The 18,770-nt window shown below is 28.6% G+C and overlaps 2 protein-coding genes across 3 annotated transcripts in view; both read right to left on the bottom strand.

Annotated features, from left to right (window-relative positions):
* LOC100214827 (tubulin-folding cofactor B) overlaps nt 1–16,616 on the bottom strand; it is a 44,283-nt gene extending 27,667 nt beyond the window's left edge. Inside the window, exons 1-2 of one of the 2 annotated variants that reach the window (XM_065805423.1) lie at nt 16,534–16,616; nt 2,352–2,460 (exon numbers count right to left, since the gene is read on the bottom strand). In XM_065805423.1, the coding sequence (XP_065661495.1) occupies nt 2,352–2,447 (96 nt within the window). In that variant the 5' untranslated portion in view covers nt 2,448–2,460; nt 16,534–16,616. Of the gene's footprint in view, nt 1–2,351; nt 2,530–16,533 lie in introns of those variants that run through there. The other variant, XM_065805422.1, reaches the window with a different exon arrangement.
* LOC136085417 (uncharacterized) lies at nt 10,058–11,036 on the bottom strand. Its single transcript, XM_065806720.1, has 2 exons — nt 10,430–11,036; nt 10,058–10,350 (listed from the first exon to the last, which is right to left on the bottom strand). The coding sequence occupies exons 1-2, from the start codon at nt 11,034–11,036 to the stop codon at nt 10,058–10,060; spliced, it is 900 nt and encodes a 299-aa protein (XP_065662792.1).
* Nucleotides 16,617–18,770: the final 2,154 nt, after the last annotated feature.

Genomic DNA, 18,770 nt, shown 5'->3' with positions numbered 1-18,770 from the left:
ACTGTAAATCATGCGCGGAGTGTTGCTACATCGACTATCTTATAGCCTGACTCGCAAGGGAGTGCTGCTACATCGACTGACAAATAGCCTGACTCGCAAGGGAGTGCTGCTACATCGACTGACAAATAGCCTGACTCGCAAGGGAGTGCTGCTACATCGACTGACAATTAGCCTGACCCGCAAGGGAGTGCTGCTACATCGACTGAGGGTTTGGTTGGGGCAGGCAGTCTATCATTATTAAAAAAAAAAAATTCCGCTCTTGCATTTTAATTTTTACTTTTTGTCAACAAAATATGGAAAAAACTTTCGGACAACATCTAAGGGTTCTATATATACATACATATATATATATATATATATATATATATATATATATATATATATATATATATATATATATATATATATATATATATATATATATATATATGTACATGTGAATTTAACGTTATAAAATTCTCTTTATTTTTTTAATTCGTCAAGACATTAATTTTTTTTAACTACTGCAATAATATTAATTACCACAAAACGAGTTAAATGTTTTTGTTTTTGTTTTTTTTTTGATGTTAAATAATAAAATATAGTATTACATTTTTAAAAATGTTTGATATTAACAAAACTTCTTTCTTTTCTCTACATTTGCATAAAAAAATTAAAATATGTTAAGTTTTTGTATTTTTAAATGATTTTTTCTTAAATTTATAATTGCAGCTTTGCAACTAAAAATGATTTTTTATTTAAAAAAAATTAGAGAGGAACAAATAAAAAAATTATGTAGTTTATTTAATTCATTTATTAAAAGTTTATTATTTTATTAGCAATTTTGTTGTGAAAGCAAAAAAATTTTTTCCAAACATCATTTATTAAAATTGCTTATATATCGTTTATTAAAGAATAATCACTGCGATTTAACTTGCGTTTTTGATGCAGCCATTTATTTAAAATTAAATTTTGTTTAAAAATAAAAAAACGTTTAGGAAAGAAAACCAAAAAAATTAATTTTTTTAATTTTTTAAATTAAATCATATTTTTATCAGAATTAAATTATATTATTATGATCTTTGCTACAAGCTTAAAGAATTAGTGTTTTTCAAGCAAAAAAAATCAATCATTACAATAAAATAAAAACAAAAATAAATTTTTAATTTTATCTTAGTTTTTTTCATTAGTAAATAGCGCTTATATCTAACATAATTGTCATTCAAACTTTTGTAACAAATATTTTTATATAATCATCATTCAATAGTCAATGTGATTAAAAAATTTATTACTTCTTTTATCTTACCGCTTATAAAATAATTTAAAAGTTAAAAAATGATAAAAAATCGCTTGACCAAAATTGCTTACTGCTTACGTAAAATTCTTCAAGGCATCGTAAATCGCTCTACACAGAACACTTTAAAACAAGGCCTCTCTATATATAACTATATATATATACATATATATATATATATATACATATATATATATATATATATATATATATATATATATATATATATATATATATATATATATATATATATATATATATATATATATATATATATTAGTAAGAAAATATCAATTAATACAAATTCTCTCAATACAATAAATAATTTATCATTAGAAATTTTTTCTTTTGTAACAATAGAAACAGTTTAAAATTAACTGATATCAGCAGTTGGATGGCTTCTTTCTTGCTTACATAAAAATGTAAAAAATAGAGTCCAAAATTTAGTTTTCACAATCTGCCCATTATCTAAATTAATTTTGCTATGTAAAGGTGAACATTGAAACCTCTGTATTTCTAGAGCTTTGCGCACTTCTTGATCAAACTTTTTTGTTTCAACTTTAATTGTTTTTATGTTTTCCCACTTTATTTCTTGTGACCAAAACTTATTATGGGTGGCTATTGCAGACTGATAAATAATTTAGTCTTGTTTTTTGACGTTAGTAATGTTCTTAATTTTGATTTGATTTGAAGACTACTCTATAGCCAGTTTTCTGAAATATTTTCCTTAGTTTTGGAGATGTCCATGGTAACAATACAGTAGGGAGGTAAAAAAAGTCTAATTGAATTTTGTTGATTTTTAGAGATCATTTATTTCCAATTAAGTTTGTAAATTGTTTAAGTTGGCATATGTTGTAACTACTTTTGTTAAACATTTGAATGAGTAAATTAATCTCATCTTGTAAATATAAATTACTGCATCAACATACAGCCAGTGTATGTTGATGCAGTAATTTATATTTTGCTATGATACAGTAAATCATATATGATGCTTCATTCCAATGCTAACTGTTCAATTTATGATTAAGTTGGGAAGGTACATAAGTCCTAAATAAATATAATCTGGAATATACCTTACCTTGAGCTCTGACACACAAATGCCTTTTGAAAACCGTCTTTCTGATCCATACTGGGATTTTGTACTTGTTATTTGAAGCAAAACCATATCAGCCATTGTAATAATTATTCTAATAACATAAAATTGTAAAAATTTACTTTAGAAAATTTACAGTGGAGTGTAAATTGAAAAACACATTTCAAATTAAAAAAAAGCTGGTGATACAAATAAGTTTGAATAAGGCAGGGGGGTATTTAAAAGCCAGCAATTTTAGGGGGCCAATTCGGAAATTTAAGGGCTATTGCAAATTTAAGGACCTTTTTTTTTTTGGTATTACCTAGTGGAATATTTTTAAGACTTTTGGAGTCTCTGACCCAATAGACACAGCACTATATATGTATATACATACATATATATGTATATACATACATATATATGTATATACATACATATATATATGTATATACATACATATATATGTATATACATACATATATATATGTATATACATACATATATATATGTATATACATACATATATATGTATATACATACATATATATATATGTATATACATACATATATATGTATATACATACATATATATATATATATATATATATATATATATATATATATATATATATACATATATATATATATATATATATATATATATATATATATATATATATATATATATATATATATATATATATATTATAATATACATATATATATGTATTGATAATTAACAACTTAAATAATGACAATGATAAACACTTTTGTTGTCAAGAAATTGACAAAATTTTAAAATAGTATATAAGTAGTAATGATATATTTTATAAACTAGATGTCTAACTTGTGGGATATTATTGGACCAAAAGTAAAGCCGCTTTTTTTTGTTTACAAATATATTCCGCCATTTGTAAAAAGGGCAAAAGCGCCTTCACTTTTCGGATCGAAGCTAAACATGTATAATTCATTGATAAGTAGTATTTGTAGGCAGTAACATTATGACATTCTGAAGCCTACAATTTTCTTAAACCTTATAGAACTTTCTAAAATATTCTGGAGTCTTCTCGAAGTTTATGGAAATTAGCAACATTTAGTCTATACAAGCTGCCTGATTGAGCTGATATGCTAATAATTATATATGAATCTGTATTTGCCAGAGGACAATCAAATAATATAGAAGTACAGTAGTAGTAGAAATAAATTTTTAATATTACTGTCTTTTAGAAATATATTGGCGGAATAGTGTCGCAAAATTTTGATTGCCGCAAATTTCTTCTGTCGCAAATTTGATTATCAAATTTGAATAGTTTTGCAAATAGTAAAATCGGAATAGTGTCAAAAACAAAAAAAAAGGAGTAGTTCGCAAATGAATTTAATGAATAGTGTCGAAAATAGATAAAGGAACAATGTTGTAAAGGAGTTTAATGAATGGTAGCAAAAACAAAAAAATAATTTTAACTATAAATGTGTGTTTAGATAACATGTCTGATGTCATACCAAAATAGCCTGCTGCCGGGGACTATATACACCAACTATCTTTGTGGCAGCATAAGTATAATAACAAAAAGTGCTTAAACTTATTCTGCCACAAAGGAGTACCGCTACATTGACTGAAGGTTTGGACTTAGGTAGTAATCTTTTCTTTAATTATTCTTTTTTATTTCTGTAAAAGCCGTATCTTATAAAGGTAAGCAAAACGAGTAAGCAATTGCTGATATTTACTATTTGCAACACTATTCCTTTTTTTTGTTTTTAACACTATTCATTAAATTCATTTGCAACACTATTCCTTTTTTTTTTTTTTGACACTATTCATTAAATTAATTTGCAACACTATTCCTTTTTTTTTGACATTGGGCTTTTTTTGATATATTCAACACTATTCCGAAGTTCATTTTTTGACACTATTCCTGACACCCGTCGCTATCTGTTCCTGAAAGAATCCATCAAAGAGAGTCGAGGACGCATAAAACAAATTGAGAAAGAAATAATAAGTTGATGGCAAAAGAAATTAAATTTTCCACATTTATGAATTCAAGTCGTACAGGCAAAACTGGATCAAGTGCTGAAGTGGTATAATTAATGTGTAAAATAAAGAAACTCATCAGCTTCCGAAATCCAAGTCTGAGGCAGAATTTTTAAAGATTCAGAAGCACAGTCCACAAGTACCAGCAAGAACTACAGCAAAACCAAAAATGCAACCAAATTAGTAACATCTTCAAAGTTATCTACCAGCAAAGCAGTAACCACTTGTCAACAGTTATCTCAAGATGGGATTGACATTCAGGCACCTTCACAGTTTGGTATGTTCAGATCAACTATTAAAGAAGTTAAACTTAAAAAAGAAATGAAGAAAACACTACATTTAAAAAGCTAGTTGCTGCACTTTGATGGTAAAAGTATTAGTCACCAAGAATATCAAGTGTTAGTATTGAAGAATAAACAAAGAGAAATTAAGTCACAAGCAATAGCCTACCAGAAGGAAAAGCATATACTATTGTTTAAGATGTTTATAAAGAGCGGCTATGCCGCAGTGGTAAGAGGGGTTGTTTTAGAAGCAAGAGATTCAGGGTTCAAAATGAGCTCTTTTTGATGAATACAATTTATTGAAAAGTATAAAAATGATTGTAGCAAACACTATAAATGTAAACACTGGAATAAGGAATGGGATTATCAGCCAGTTACAAAGACATTTTACTGAAAAGAAACTGGAAGAACCACAATTCATTGATTGTCATTATCATATTCTTCACAAGTCCTTTGCATAGTAATGGATAAAGAACTTGCAGGAAACAACATGTAACCCAATATTGAATATCTAAATATCCCGTAACTTGTAAAGAACTATAAACAGCTCAGGAAGAATATCAAGAATGGTAAAGAAGTGATTACTGAAACAGCTGGATAGCGTCATGATATGAAATTTTTATTTCGTTTAACTCAGGTATTCAGCTTTTTTGAAAAATCTGAAGCCTTTCCAAAGACTTAAATTAAACAATGCAAGGTGGAGTTCCTGAGTAATACTAGCTCTTTTGGCATTTATTCTTATTTATTCTACGAGAAAAAAGAGACTCACTACTCAACATTTGTAGATTTATCTCTTACAGAAGGGCGGGTCATGTACAATAAAAACCAGATGATTATTGAAAGCGATGTAGCACAGTCACAAAGCGTTAAATTAAGTATAAAAGTTTTGGAATCAGGAACCATCGAAACTGGAAATTCCCAGAACAAATCAGTGTGCAGAACGAGCAGTCAAGTAAAGATTTTACATTTATTTTGTATAACAAAGCATAAAAATTGTAACGCTTTAATTTAGCTAAATGCTGCACAACATTTTTTCGATTTATACAGTAGCTTTTCGTACTTGTAAAGTTGTTATTTAAGTTTTTAATTTTATATTTCTTTGTAATTTAGAGTATTAAGATATAACAATAAACTGTTCAATGTTTAAAAACTACATAACAACTCTCCAATTAAACAAAATTGAATTAGAAAATAATGATCATACAATTGTTTGAAATTTTAGCCATATGCTTATATGGTAAAATCAAATTTTTGGTCAAACGTCTGCCAACCCTATATATACATATATATATGTATACATATATATATATATATATATATATATATATATATATATATATATATATATATATATATATATATATATATATATATATATATATATATATATATATATATGTACATACATATATATATATATGTACATACATATATATATGAAGACCTCAGTGGGAAAACCGGCGTTGTCACATTTAAAAAGTATTAAGAAAGTATTTATTGATCATTAATAAAAGTCTTTATTTAAAGCAAATGAAACTAAGCAATTTAAAAAAATTTATATTATAATTATTTTATTTAAAATTTATTCAAAACAAAACATTTTGTAATTTTTCATACAAAATTTTTTTTTTTCTTTGCTTTAAATAAAGACATTTATTAATGATCAACAAATACTTTCTCAATACTTTTTAAATGTGACAACGCCGGTTTTTCCACTGAGGTCTTCATATATATACATATATATATATACATATATATATGTATATATATATATATATGTATATATATATATGTATATATACATATATATATATATATATATATATATATATATATATATATATATATATATATATATATATATATATATATATATATATATATATATATATATATATAATATAATACATTAATCAGACCATAGTAGATGTCTGTTTGGCGACAATGAACTTGTCATATCGATTCTTGAGCTTGTTGACGCTTCTTGAATCGATAACTTGATTTAGCAACTTATTCCATAAGAATACAATCCTGTTTGTAAATAAGTAATATCTAGCTTGGTATCTTGTGAATTATTTTGACAGTCTCAATTTGGAGCCTTTAACAATACTTGCAGGTCCTTGTGCTAAAAGGGAATCTGGTATGGCATTGATATAAAACCAATTTACTTCATTAAACCCTTTGAATGCTTTAAATTATTGTATCATGTCCCCTCATTGCCTTCTTTGTTCTAGAGTTTGTAGATTGAGATAAGTTAGACAGGCTTTGTAATCCAAATTTCCTATTGCTAGAACAAGTTTAGTTGCTTTTTTCTGGACGGCTTCTAGAGCCCTTATGTCTTTTTTTGAAAAGGATTCCAAACAGATGCAGAGTATTCCAAATGAGGTCGAACAAAGGTTGTAAACAAAAATAGGTTCCGTCCAAGATTTGAATGTTTTCTTAAACATACCTAGGATTATATTTGTTTTATTTATTGCATGTCTGATGTTGTAATTCCATTTTAATTTAGTGTTAACAATTACACCAAGATTTCGCCTAATTTTTGTTGTTTCAAGGTTAAAAACAGCTACAATATTGTCTCTCATAGTGAAGTAACAGTTATCTAGATTTTTGCTTGGTTTTTCACCGAATTTAATAATTTTACATTACTCAATATTGAAGGACATCTCCCATAGCTTGGACCAGTCTACGAGGGCGTCAAGGTCATTTTGAACTGATATGATATCCATATTGTTTTTGATCGTAGCAACGAGCTGGCTATCATCTGCAAAGAGCTTACAAAAACCCTTGACTATATCTGGCATGTCATTTATATGTATCAAAAACAGTAGTGGACCAATAATTGATCCTTGTGTTACCCCACTCGCTACCTTTGCCCAGTCAGAATACACACCACCCAAGACTACTCGCTGTCGTCTACTTTTTAAAAAATCAGAAATCCAAGCAATTAATTTTACATCAAACCCATAGCCATTGAGTTTTATATTCAGTAGTTTGTAGCTTACTCTGTCAAAAGCTTTGGAAAAGTCCAGTAAGATTAGGACAGCCATAAAATTATGGTTTAGTGCCTATGTAACTATATCTAACACCTCTAAGAATTTTGTGGCACCAATGGCGGATACCATATGCGAGGCCATAGGCAAGTTTTCTATTATATTAGTTGAGTTTTTAATTCTTGTGTTCTATTGTGTTTTGGATACTTATTAGAACGTAACGAAGAAAAAAACGCACATAGGTTTTAAATGTACATTAAGTATTTTTTTTATTTTGGATGAAGATGCACTAATAAGACTACTCAAAATGCGATACCATTTATTTTTTTCGCAGATTTTAGGAGGATCGATTACATTGACTTAAAACTTAACCTTTCTGACTTTTAAAGACGCAAACTCATCAATTAAATCAGAACAGTCCAAGGACCGACTTATTTTATTTTCAATGGAAATTAAAGCTAATGCAGATAAGCGGTCTTGACCCATAGTGGAACGTAAATAGTTTTTTATGAGTTTTAATTTGAAAATTTTTATGAGTTTTTAATTTGGTTTTTTACATCATTCATTACTTACATTATACCAAAAAATTGTAACTCGCACACAATCATAACACAACATTTTTTATACCAACAACAATCATACTATAGCTATAGCAATATAACAAACTATAAAAAACGAGAAACTAAAAACAAAATTGTTGTCAGGAAAAATAAAAAGATCGTTAATGAAGACATTAAAGTGCTCACAAAAACAAAAATGGCTTAGCGACGTCAAACAAATATAATACTACAGAAACCACAAATCTTTTCAATATAAAACCAAAAACGTACATTAAAATGTACATAAAGAACTCAACTCATAAAATGCATAAAGACTCAAAGTCAGAAGGAAGGAACAAGCGTCCTCATGAAAACAAAAATGTAAAATAATAAAAATAGTATGTAAATGTGATAAATTAGTAAAAGAAAAATCAGTCTTTGTTGTAAGTTCTGTAACGTCAAGTCTAATCAAAAGCCAGCGTAAGGAGTGAATATAAAAGCCAAAACAATAATAAGGGAAGTGCCAGTCGTAAATCAAAGAACCCAAGATGGCTTTAACAGCAATGCAAGGAGAGTCTCCAACTTTAGACTTCACCAACTCACCAAGGATATTCCCAGGGAGGGGGCAGCCCCGCTTATGGGACTATTGTCAATAACTGTTAGCAAATGTAGCCATACTTCATCGAATCCACAATGGATAAAACACCTATACATGGAATAAACACTGATCTATGGCTCAAAGAGAAACCGCTACAACAAATACCCGGAACCAGCATAACATCCCATCACTGCTCAGATTATGTCTTGTGCAACAGTAAAAATGTAAAGACAATATTATATAAAATAAATAAACGAACAAACAAAAAGTCATTCAGTTAGGAGGATGGAAAAACAGAAAAAGCCTTTGAGACGTGTAGGTGTATATGGGCAAAGATATATTTGTCACAGTCATTGTCAATGTATATGAGACTAGAAACCGCATACTCTTTCATATGGTTGCCAGGCATTATGTATAACGCAAAAAAAAATTGCTACATACATAATAATAGATGTATATGTAAAGTTGAATATTTTATAAAAATACTGTTTATAAAAATACTGTACGCATACATTATATTTAATTTTAATAAATGAGCTTTGTTGTTTATATTTATTGTACTAAGAAAATTTTTTTATATTACTTGTACTAAGAAAAAAAAATGCGAGGCCACCTGAGCGCGAGGCCACCGGCAAATGCCTGCTTTGCCTGTGCTTAAAACCGCCGCTGTGTGGCACAAGATTTACCACTAACAAATCCATGTTTGTGAATAGATAGTATTTTAGGTTTAGTAAAGTGCTCTGTCATGTATTCTCTCACTAATCTCTCCATGAACTTACTTGCAATTGAAGTCAACAAGATTGGAGGGTAATTTATTGCATCCTTTCTTGAAGATGGGTGAGATGTTTGCATCTTTCCATAGCGAAGGAACAATAACTGTTTCACAAGATTTGATAAATATATAAAATAATGGTAAAACTCAGGTTCTTACTTCAGGTATATATATATATATATATATATTTATACTTCAGGTATATATATATATATATATATATATATATATATATATATATATATATATATATATATATATATATATATATATATATATATATATATATATATATATATATATATAACGGGTGATGCGGAAGATATCGGACAAAATAAAAACGTCAATAACTTATTTATAAATAAAAAAACAAACTATTATTATATTTTTTTTAAATAAAGCATTTATCTTTTAATAAAAATATATTATTTTTTATATGAAAAAACACCACCATCTGCAATTGATCTCAATTTTGCTCTGACGCCTTTCATATGCGACAGTTAAAAGTTTAAATCAATTTCTTGTAGTTTTAATTTAATGCGATCAATCAAAACTTGCTCTGTTGAAGCTTGCCAATCTCCCTCGTAAACCTTTTGTGCCAAATGTCCCCAAAAATTTTCAATTGGTCGTGCTTGAGGCACATTTAGGGGATTGGATTCTTTATCAACGTAATAGACATATTGGTCCATCCAATTTAGAGAATCTTTAGAATAATGAGAACTTGCTAGATCTGGCCAAAATAAATAGTTAAAGTCTCCATGATACTTGTGAATAAATGGAAGAAGTTGTTTTTCTTAAAAATTCATTAATATAAATTGATGAATTGATCGCTACAGCCTTGGAAGTGCGAAACAATGGCTCGGACATAGCACGGTCAGATATGGCTATCCACATTAATAATTTTTTTGGAAATTTCTCTTTTCCTATAAAACGAACACTTTCTGGGCATGTCTTTTTGTTGTTTGTGTAGTATCCAGAATTTCCAGGCATGTTGTCCCCTGCAAAACAAAAGTATTTTTCGTCATCGATAACTAGAAGCGATTTTGTGTTATAGAGTTGGTTAACTAGTTTCCTGCTTCTTTTCTTTGCCTTTACTTGTTGTTCTATAGTGTATTTTGGAGTCTTTTCACGTTTTCTATATTTAATATTCATTTTTTTTAACTGACGACCAATTGTCGATTGATTTACACCGAATTTAATACCTATTTTTCTCTGACTGACCCCTTTTCGATTGTTGACAAGTCTCGTTAATTCGGCTTTCTTTTCTCTAGTCCAGGATGTCTGACGACCAGGGTGCATTCTATCAGAAAACGATTGAACAGTTTCAAGTCTTTTTAGGTTATCATATATTGTACTTCGAGCAAATCCTTCCTTTTCAAAATGATTTACGATTTTTTTTTTTTTTATATTAGGTTTATTTACAAAAAACATTTTTAGTTGCTTTCGAAAAGATTCTCGTTCAGCTGCATTTAACCTCATTTTAAATAATTGTGTTTCAAATAATAAAGTTTATATTTTATAGAACGTTTATGCCTATGCATAAAACTACAAAAACTAATTATTATGCTCAAATAATGAAATTAGGATTTGTCCGATAACTTCCGCATCACCCGTTATATATATATATATATATATATATATATATATATATATATATATATATATATATATATATATATATATATATATATATATATATATATATATATATATATATATATATATATATATATATATATATATATATATATATATATATATATATATATACATATATATATATATATATATATATATATATATATATATATATATATATATATATATATATGTATATATATATATATGTGTATATATATAGGGTAAAGGAAGGTATGTTCGTGATAAATTAACTAGATGTGTAATTACAAAGTCAATTTCAGTAATTTTACTTAATTACTTTAATTGTTTGATGTACATAGAGTAAAGTTACTAGAATCTATGCAGTTTTGGGATTTTAAGTCCTTTGATAAGTTTTTATAAAAGCTCAAAAGTCATTGAGAAAAGTTAGGTAATTTTGTGATATGATATTTAATTTCGTGATAGTGGTTAAGTAATTTCGTGAATACACAATAATATTTAAATTTTTCTTTATTAATTAAGTATAACATCTGGTATAATATAACAAAAAATATCAACACTTGTTTTGAATTCATAACTATTCAATCAGACTTTAAGTTCATAAAATATAAATATAGTCAGGCTTATAAGTTAACAAAATTATAATAATACTTTCATTACTTTATATTTATATATAAAAAAAATATACTTTTAACATAGGTAGCTTAGAAAATAAAATAACAGACCTACAAAAAACTCTTAATATAATAACTATAATATTAACCATACTTATATCTGATTAACTTATTTTTCTAAATCACATTCTTGTTGACAACATGTATCACACATAAATACTTCACCAATGTCCTCATATGTTTGACAACTCTCATGATAAGGTACTAAACAATAGGAACACTGCACCCATTTTTTTCCATTTTTTTTTTTTACATCACTGTTGTAACTTTTTTTACAAACACCGCACTCCCAATCATCATCTTTTGAAGCATTTTTATTTTTTTTTACTTTTTTTAGAACATACAGGAATAGAATCCTTTGAAGTTAATGGAATAGGTTGATCAGGAGGAGTCAGACACTTTGCACTTGAATCCCTTTTTGGCCTATTAGGGTTAGGTGTGGTTGGCTCTACAGATGGAATAGTTAACAATGTTTGTATAGCAGTATTACTGTGTGGTTGAATTTCTGTACTTTGAATCTCTCTGTTTGTCAATTGAGATGGAGCTATTGCTTCTGGAGGAATGGCATTTTTATTTAAAGGGCAAATGCCACTTTTTTTAAATGCATTTTCTATATTTTTTTTAGACAAGCTTTTAATAAATGCTGGATTCAATATTGTATGAAAAGTATATATAGTGCTTAAAACAATTTTTAATGTCATTATATTTAATAAAAGAAACATGATTAAAAATGTAAATTCATTTGAGGCGAAAACGTTAAGAAAATGTGTAACTGCGATAAGGAATCATAAGTTATAGGAAGTTAATAAAAAAACAAAAGTTTTACCATTAAATCAAGCATCTTTTCTAGTTTAATATTTAATAAAAATAATTTACTTACCTTAAAACACAAGTCTGGAAATAAAAATGTTGGACAAGTACTCCAAACAAATGTGCTGAACGCACGTTAAATAATGCTAAAGAATGTACAAACTGATAGTAAACAATTGACGTATCACACGCACTTAACGACTATTTGTGAATCGACAGTAGTACCCCGGGGTACCATTTGACGCAATTTCGATGTTTTTGACTAATAGGTATGTTCGCTACAAATGCCGAGCGAAATATCACGAAATTACATATATCACGAACATACCTTCCTTTATCCTATATATATATATATATATATATATATATATATATATATATATATATATATATATATATATATATATATATATATATATATATATATATATATATATATATATATATATATATATATATATATATATATATATATATATATATATATATTTATATATATATATATATATATATAAATATATATATATTAGAGGTATGACTAAAAATTTTTTTTGCCAATTTTTGGTTTCCCATGCCACTATGAGTGGAGAAATTACATTTTAAAACAGGAAATATCATTTGAAAGTGTTAAATCTTAAAAAAGTTCACCCCCCTAAGCTAAAAACTGTTTTCTCCCATTTACACTATGAGTCATAAAAAAACATCCCACTGAACTTTCTACCATAACTTTGTCAAATTTGGTCTGATGCCTAACAAAATTTCAGGTTTTGTTAAGAATTGAATTGCAGAAAAACATTCGTCTGATGGCGACCCAATTCTAAAAACTGACTGTACACGAACACTCCATACTTCAACAACAAAAAAATTGTCTGATTTCTTATATAGAAGTTAAAATTAGTTAAAAATTCTAGGTTGAGACAATAAAAAAGAATTTAAAAAGTAATATTTTATATTAGTCAAGTATTGTTCTTGTTCCCTACTTGAAGAAGACACCATTTTTAAAATCGATTCACAATGAGCAAAGTTATTGCAATAAGTTCAGTGGCATGTTTTTTTATGACTCATAGTGTATCTATTGTTAGATACAGTACAGTTTAAGGTATCATAGCTTCAGTTTATTGCTGGTGTGATTTTGCTAAATGTATGCATTCTTATTACATAATCTTTCATATTATGTATTATATTTGTTATCATCACCTGACTTTTGATATTTTATAAACTTCTTTTGATAACCTAAACTCATAAGATTTGTTTATTTGTAGATAAATAAGTTTACACTCAAATTATAATTCGACAAGACTATAGTCAAGATGTCTAAAAATAGTCTTCCTTCAGATTTGAATAAGAAACTATGGGAATCAAATTTGGTGAGGTTTGAAACAGCCAAGAATTCAAGAAAGTATGCAAAGATTGTTGACAGTCTTGATCAAATGAACAAAATGCCAACAGAACAGCATATCCTGGACAGATTTAAGTGTTTGGCTGCAAATGTGAAAAGTAGACAGGAGAGAGTTGTGATAGTGGTCAAAGAAGTAAAAATCTTATGGAAAAAACTGAATCTTCCAATTCAAAAAGGCAAATCTACAGTGGAAAGAAAAATTGAGAATGTACTAAACAAGTATGAAAAAGAAAGCAGAAAACCAGAAACGCAAGACTTTACCAACTTGTTCAACGTAACTGATGAAAATGGAGAATGGTTGTGCCAGGAAGATAAAGCCTTCTATAATCTTCAGATGTCAACAAATGGTAGAGCTGGCTACTGCACCACAATTGAAGATACACAAGGAGTTCATCCTAGAAAACTAAAGTTGATTAAGCAAAAAGTCAGTCAAGATACTAAGAATGATTTAAGCAGTGAAGATGAAGAACATTTTAGCACTGAAGAAGAAAAACAAGATTCTGACAGTGGTTCTCAAGATTCAGAGGCTCCAGCAACATGTAAAAGAAAAAAAACTGTTTATGCAATAAATTTGGTGACAAAAGCAAAACTGAGTTCAAGAAAGGCACACACAGTCTGCAAAACTCTTGCAAAAGATGGAGTTTCTATTCCAACTCCAAGTCAAAGTGGTGTTTACAAAGCTACAATGAAAGCAAAAGAAAAATTAAAAGAACATTTTATTGAAAATCTAAGAAACGAAAACTGGAGCTTGCACTTTGATGGGAAGCACATAAAGAATACAGAGTACCAGGTTGTAGTTCTAAAAAATGAAAATAGAGAAGTTAAACTAGCAGTTCTTGCACTGATCAATGGAAAAGGTGAAACAATATTCAATGGAATAAAAACTGTGCTTGATGAATATAAGCTATGGCCTGCAATTAAGTTAACAATTTCTGATACAACCTCTGCAAATACAGGAAAATCTGTTGGGGCAGTCACACTACTACAGAAGCAATTTTGTTAAGTTTGGATTAGACAAACCTCTTTATATTGGATGCCAGCATCATGTTCTTGATACATTACTAAAACATGTGATGAATGATTATTTTGAAGCAGCAACAACCTCGCCTAATCTCAATTATTGGTACATTAGCAGAATAACAGAAGAGTACCAGCAACTGAAAGCATCTTTTTGACAATTCTGGAGATGCTCTGAAAGAAGAAGAAGAAATTGTTTGGAGAGATGATATGGCTTTTCTTCATCACTTGATCACATGTTACAGACAGTTTAAGAAAACAGGATGCTTCCCTAAAGTATATTTCAGAACTTTGCCAAATATAAGCAATGCAAGATAGAATAGCCGAGCAATCTATGCTTTGCTAGCTTATATTTTACTTCCAGAATTTCGACAGTCAGCCGAAGGTCAGTCATCATGTGACTTTATTATTGGCACGTGGAGTGACATCTGGTTTTCTGGTCAGGTTTATAATCAGAATAACTACAATAATTTGGCAGCCGTTTGCAAAGATCACTCAAAGGCAATATAGACTTTAAGGACTTTTTGGTCGGTTGAGCCGACTTCAATCCCAACTCAAAGGTGAAACATTTGTGCTGAACGTGCAATTAAAGATCTGCATTTACTTCCATTGTGCAAAAGCATTGAAAAAATTAAAATTAAATTTCTTTTGACAAATGAACACTAAAACCTGTATGTTTGTATTTCTGATTAAAAAAAACCATTTTGTACAATGTAATATTGTATATATTTTTATAAATTTGAATAAGGGGGGTGACATTTTTTTAATGTTGACACTTGCCATTGGATTTTTCTTGATCTTTGCATTAAAACTCCACAAAAAATAACCTATATATATATACAAGCTCTCATCAAAATAAGCAAAGGATTCTATGACTCAAAATGAGGTTTTGGTTTTTCAAAAAAACGAATACCAGATATATTACTGATTTGGGGAGAAATGTAGGAGAGTGTTGCTACATCGATTGATCTATACCTGCCCCAACCCAAACCCTCAGTCGATGTAGCAGCATTCCTTTGCATACATAAATGAGTCAGTGCAGCAGCACTCTCCTACATTTCTTCCCAAATAAGTAATATATCTGGTCTTCGTTTTTTCTGAAAAATCAAAACCTCATTTTGACTCATAGTATCTTCTGCTTACTTGCTCTTATCAAGCCTCTATGTAGACGGTCTCCTTTAAGTCCGCAAGCATGAAAAATAATAATCTTTCAGTTCAAAACAACCTGTCCAAACTCAAACCCTCAGTCAATGTATGCACACTCACTGTGCCTATGACTATATAAATCAGTTGATGTATGTACACTGTGATGCGCTTATCCCTATATTTCCCAATTTGACTATCCCCTCAAAATTCCGGTTTTCGGACGTCAAGTTGTTCAACTCGGAATCGGGGTTTGAAAAGAGAGACTACCATCTTTGCCATGACTATAATAGTCATGGCAAAGACAACTTACCTAGAAGAAGAAAAACTATAATTTAATTATGGATATTGCTAGGTAGAGCTTGTAAGCCTAAGACATTAGTTCTCCTAGTAATAGTATCACTCAGTACTGATAATGGCTCATATGTTATGTTTATAATCCTTGGTATTTAACTGCGTGCATACGCTTATTTAGAGACCCATCCTCCTTTCTTGTTTGAATCTGTATACTTTCATTGACTCCCCCTGTTTCTACGTACGCAATCTTTTCCTAACTCAAGAAAAACTTTTAGTTTAGTTAATTCTAGGCAATCTTAACAGCTTGTAAAGATAGCTTTGAGTTAATTCAAAAAATCTCTGTTATATATCATAACATTAATTTTTTAAACCTGTGAAATTCAATAGTTTTGTTATAAAAAAAAAAAAAAAAATTTAAGAGAAATATACAACGAGTGATAATTAAACCTTGCACATACTCCATTCCCCTTTCCTCTATACATACATACGTACTTCGTAGGAGACCCTTATGAAAACTTGCTCAAAGCATACAAGTGTGGAGCCATAGATATTAAACTTTTTTAAAGACTTTTTAATTTCACAATTAAGGAAAAAATATAGTTAATGTAGTACAACGATATAAAGCCTATCTTTTTTTTTAATGTTTTTCTATGGAATTGTTTTTAACATTAACTTAATCTATTGTTATTATTCTTATATATACTTAATGTACTATAATATTGCTAATTAGTGTTTATTAAGTTTTTGCAGTTTTTAAAAATTTAGTTTCAGTTTCAAAATCATATTTTGCTTCTAATTAATAAACTGAATATCATGACGTATATGTTAATAGCTAACGTTCTTACTTTTACATGAACATACAATGGCTAAAAAAGCTGGTTGAATAAAAAAATAATAATGTAAAGATTAAAAGTGGTAATACAAATTGTGTTAAAAAAGCGTAAAGAAACGAACAAGAGAGCGATAAGAACACACTGTTTTCCAAATTGACCGCCAGGTTGAAACTCTCCCCACTTCAATTCTTTTTTGCATTTAATCATATGCATTAGTAAACACAATTTAAGTTGTCAGAAAAATCTGAACTAAGTGCTAAGTATGTATATTTTCGAAATTGAAACTTATAATTTTTTTCTTCTTTTTTTTGTAAGTTTAATTAAAGTCAACCATTATGGTAGTTGCTATTTACGGCAATGATATATAAAATATATCATTGCTTTACGACTTCTTCCCAGATTTAACTATCACTTTTCAACATGGTGTCAGATTTGAAATTATGTAATTGTGCAGTTTGCTTGATAAATAAAGGTATCTCATCAAAATCTTTAACACCAACAACACCTTTAGTACGTGAAAAAATTCTTGAATACATCTGGCCAAACTTCGATTCTTGATTCTAGTTTGTCCTTCAGTAATTTGTTCCAACTGCAGAGAGAGGGGAGACTGCATATCTTTCCAACTGGTCAGAGACTATACAAAGGTACTTTAATACAAATGAATTGCTACTTTGTGTGTGTATATATATATATATATATATATATATATATATATATATATATATATATATATATATATATATATATATATATATAAAGGCCTCAACGGAAGAACAATCAGAGTCACAAATTTGATTTTTTTGAGTTGTAGCCTTTTTATTGTAGCCCTGGGTTCCTACTTTGTCTACCTGAAGTGACTAATCGAAAAACGATTAGAGTCTTGAGTTATGGGAATTTTAAAAAACACCACACATTGGCAGAACGATCAGAGTCCCGATTATTATCACATGACATGTGGGAGCCAATCCCGCGCTGTTTTAGTTAGACGTCTGCTTTAAAGATGGTGGAAAACAGCACTGATCGCCCGATCATTAGTAACAAACAATAGAAAAGAAAAAAGAACTTTACTTATAAAGAACAGCTAAAATTTCAACGCATATCAAGTTATGAAAGAGGGAAAGATTGCAAGTGCAAGATGAAATGTTTTGAAACGATTACTGACAAAGAAAAAGACGGTCTACTCAATCAATTTAATTCGATTAGTAGCAAAGATGCGCTAGACTCGCACCTTGATTTCTTTGTTCAGGTGAGGAATCTTTTTTCTGTCCATCTCGAATAACAATAAGTAAATGCAAGACCTTCGGTTATTGTTCTATTGCATAATAAATCAACTTTAGCATTTGTAAGTCTTAGTATTTTTTTAGAATGTTGTATTGAACTAGAAATTTTATTCGAGCCATGCGAAAAATGTTGAACTCTG

The sequence above is a fragment of the Hydra vulgaris genome, chromosome 09 (assembly GCF_038396675.1).
Source record: "Hydra vulgaris chromosome 09, alternate assembly HydraT2T_AEP".
Lineage (NCBI taxonomy): Eukaryota > Metazoa > Cnidaria > Hydrozoa > Anthoathecata > Hydridae > Hydra > Hydra vulgaris.
This window is presented reverse-complemented; position numbering and strand designations above follow the sequence as displayed.

What these genes read in the sequence shown, in the direction of transcription:
- LOC136085417 (XM_065806720.1), bottom strand. Translation starts at nt 11,036, where the DNA reads ATGAGGTTAAATGCAGCTGAACGAGAATCTTTTCGAAAGCAACTAAAA. An exon ending in GTGGATAGCCATATCTGACC is followed by an intron (nt 10,351 to 10,429) that starts GTGCTATGTCCG and finishes TGAATTTTTAAG; the next exon opens with AAAAACAACTTCTTCCATTT.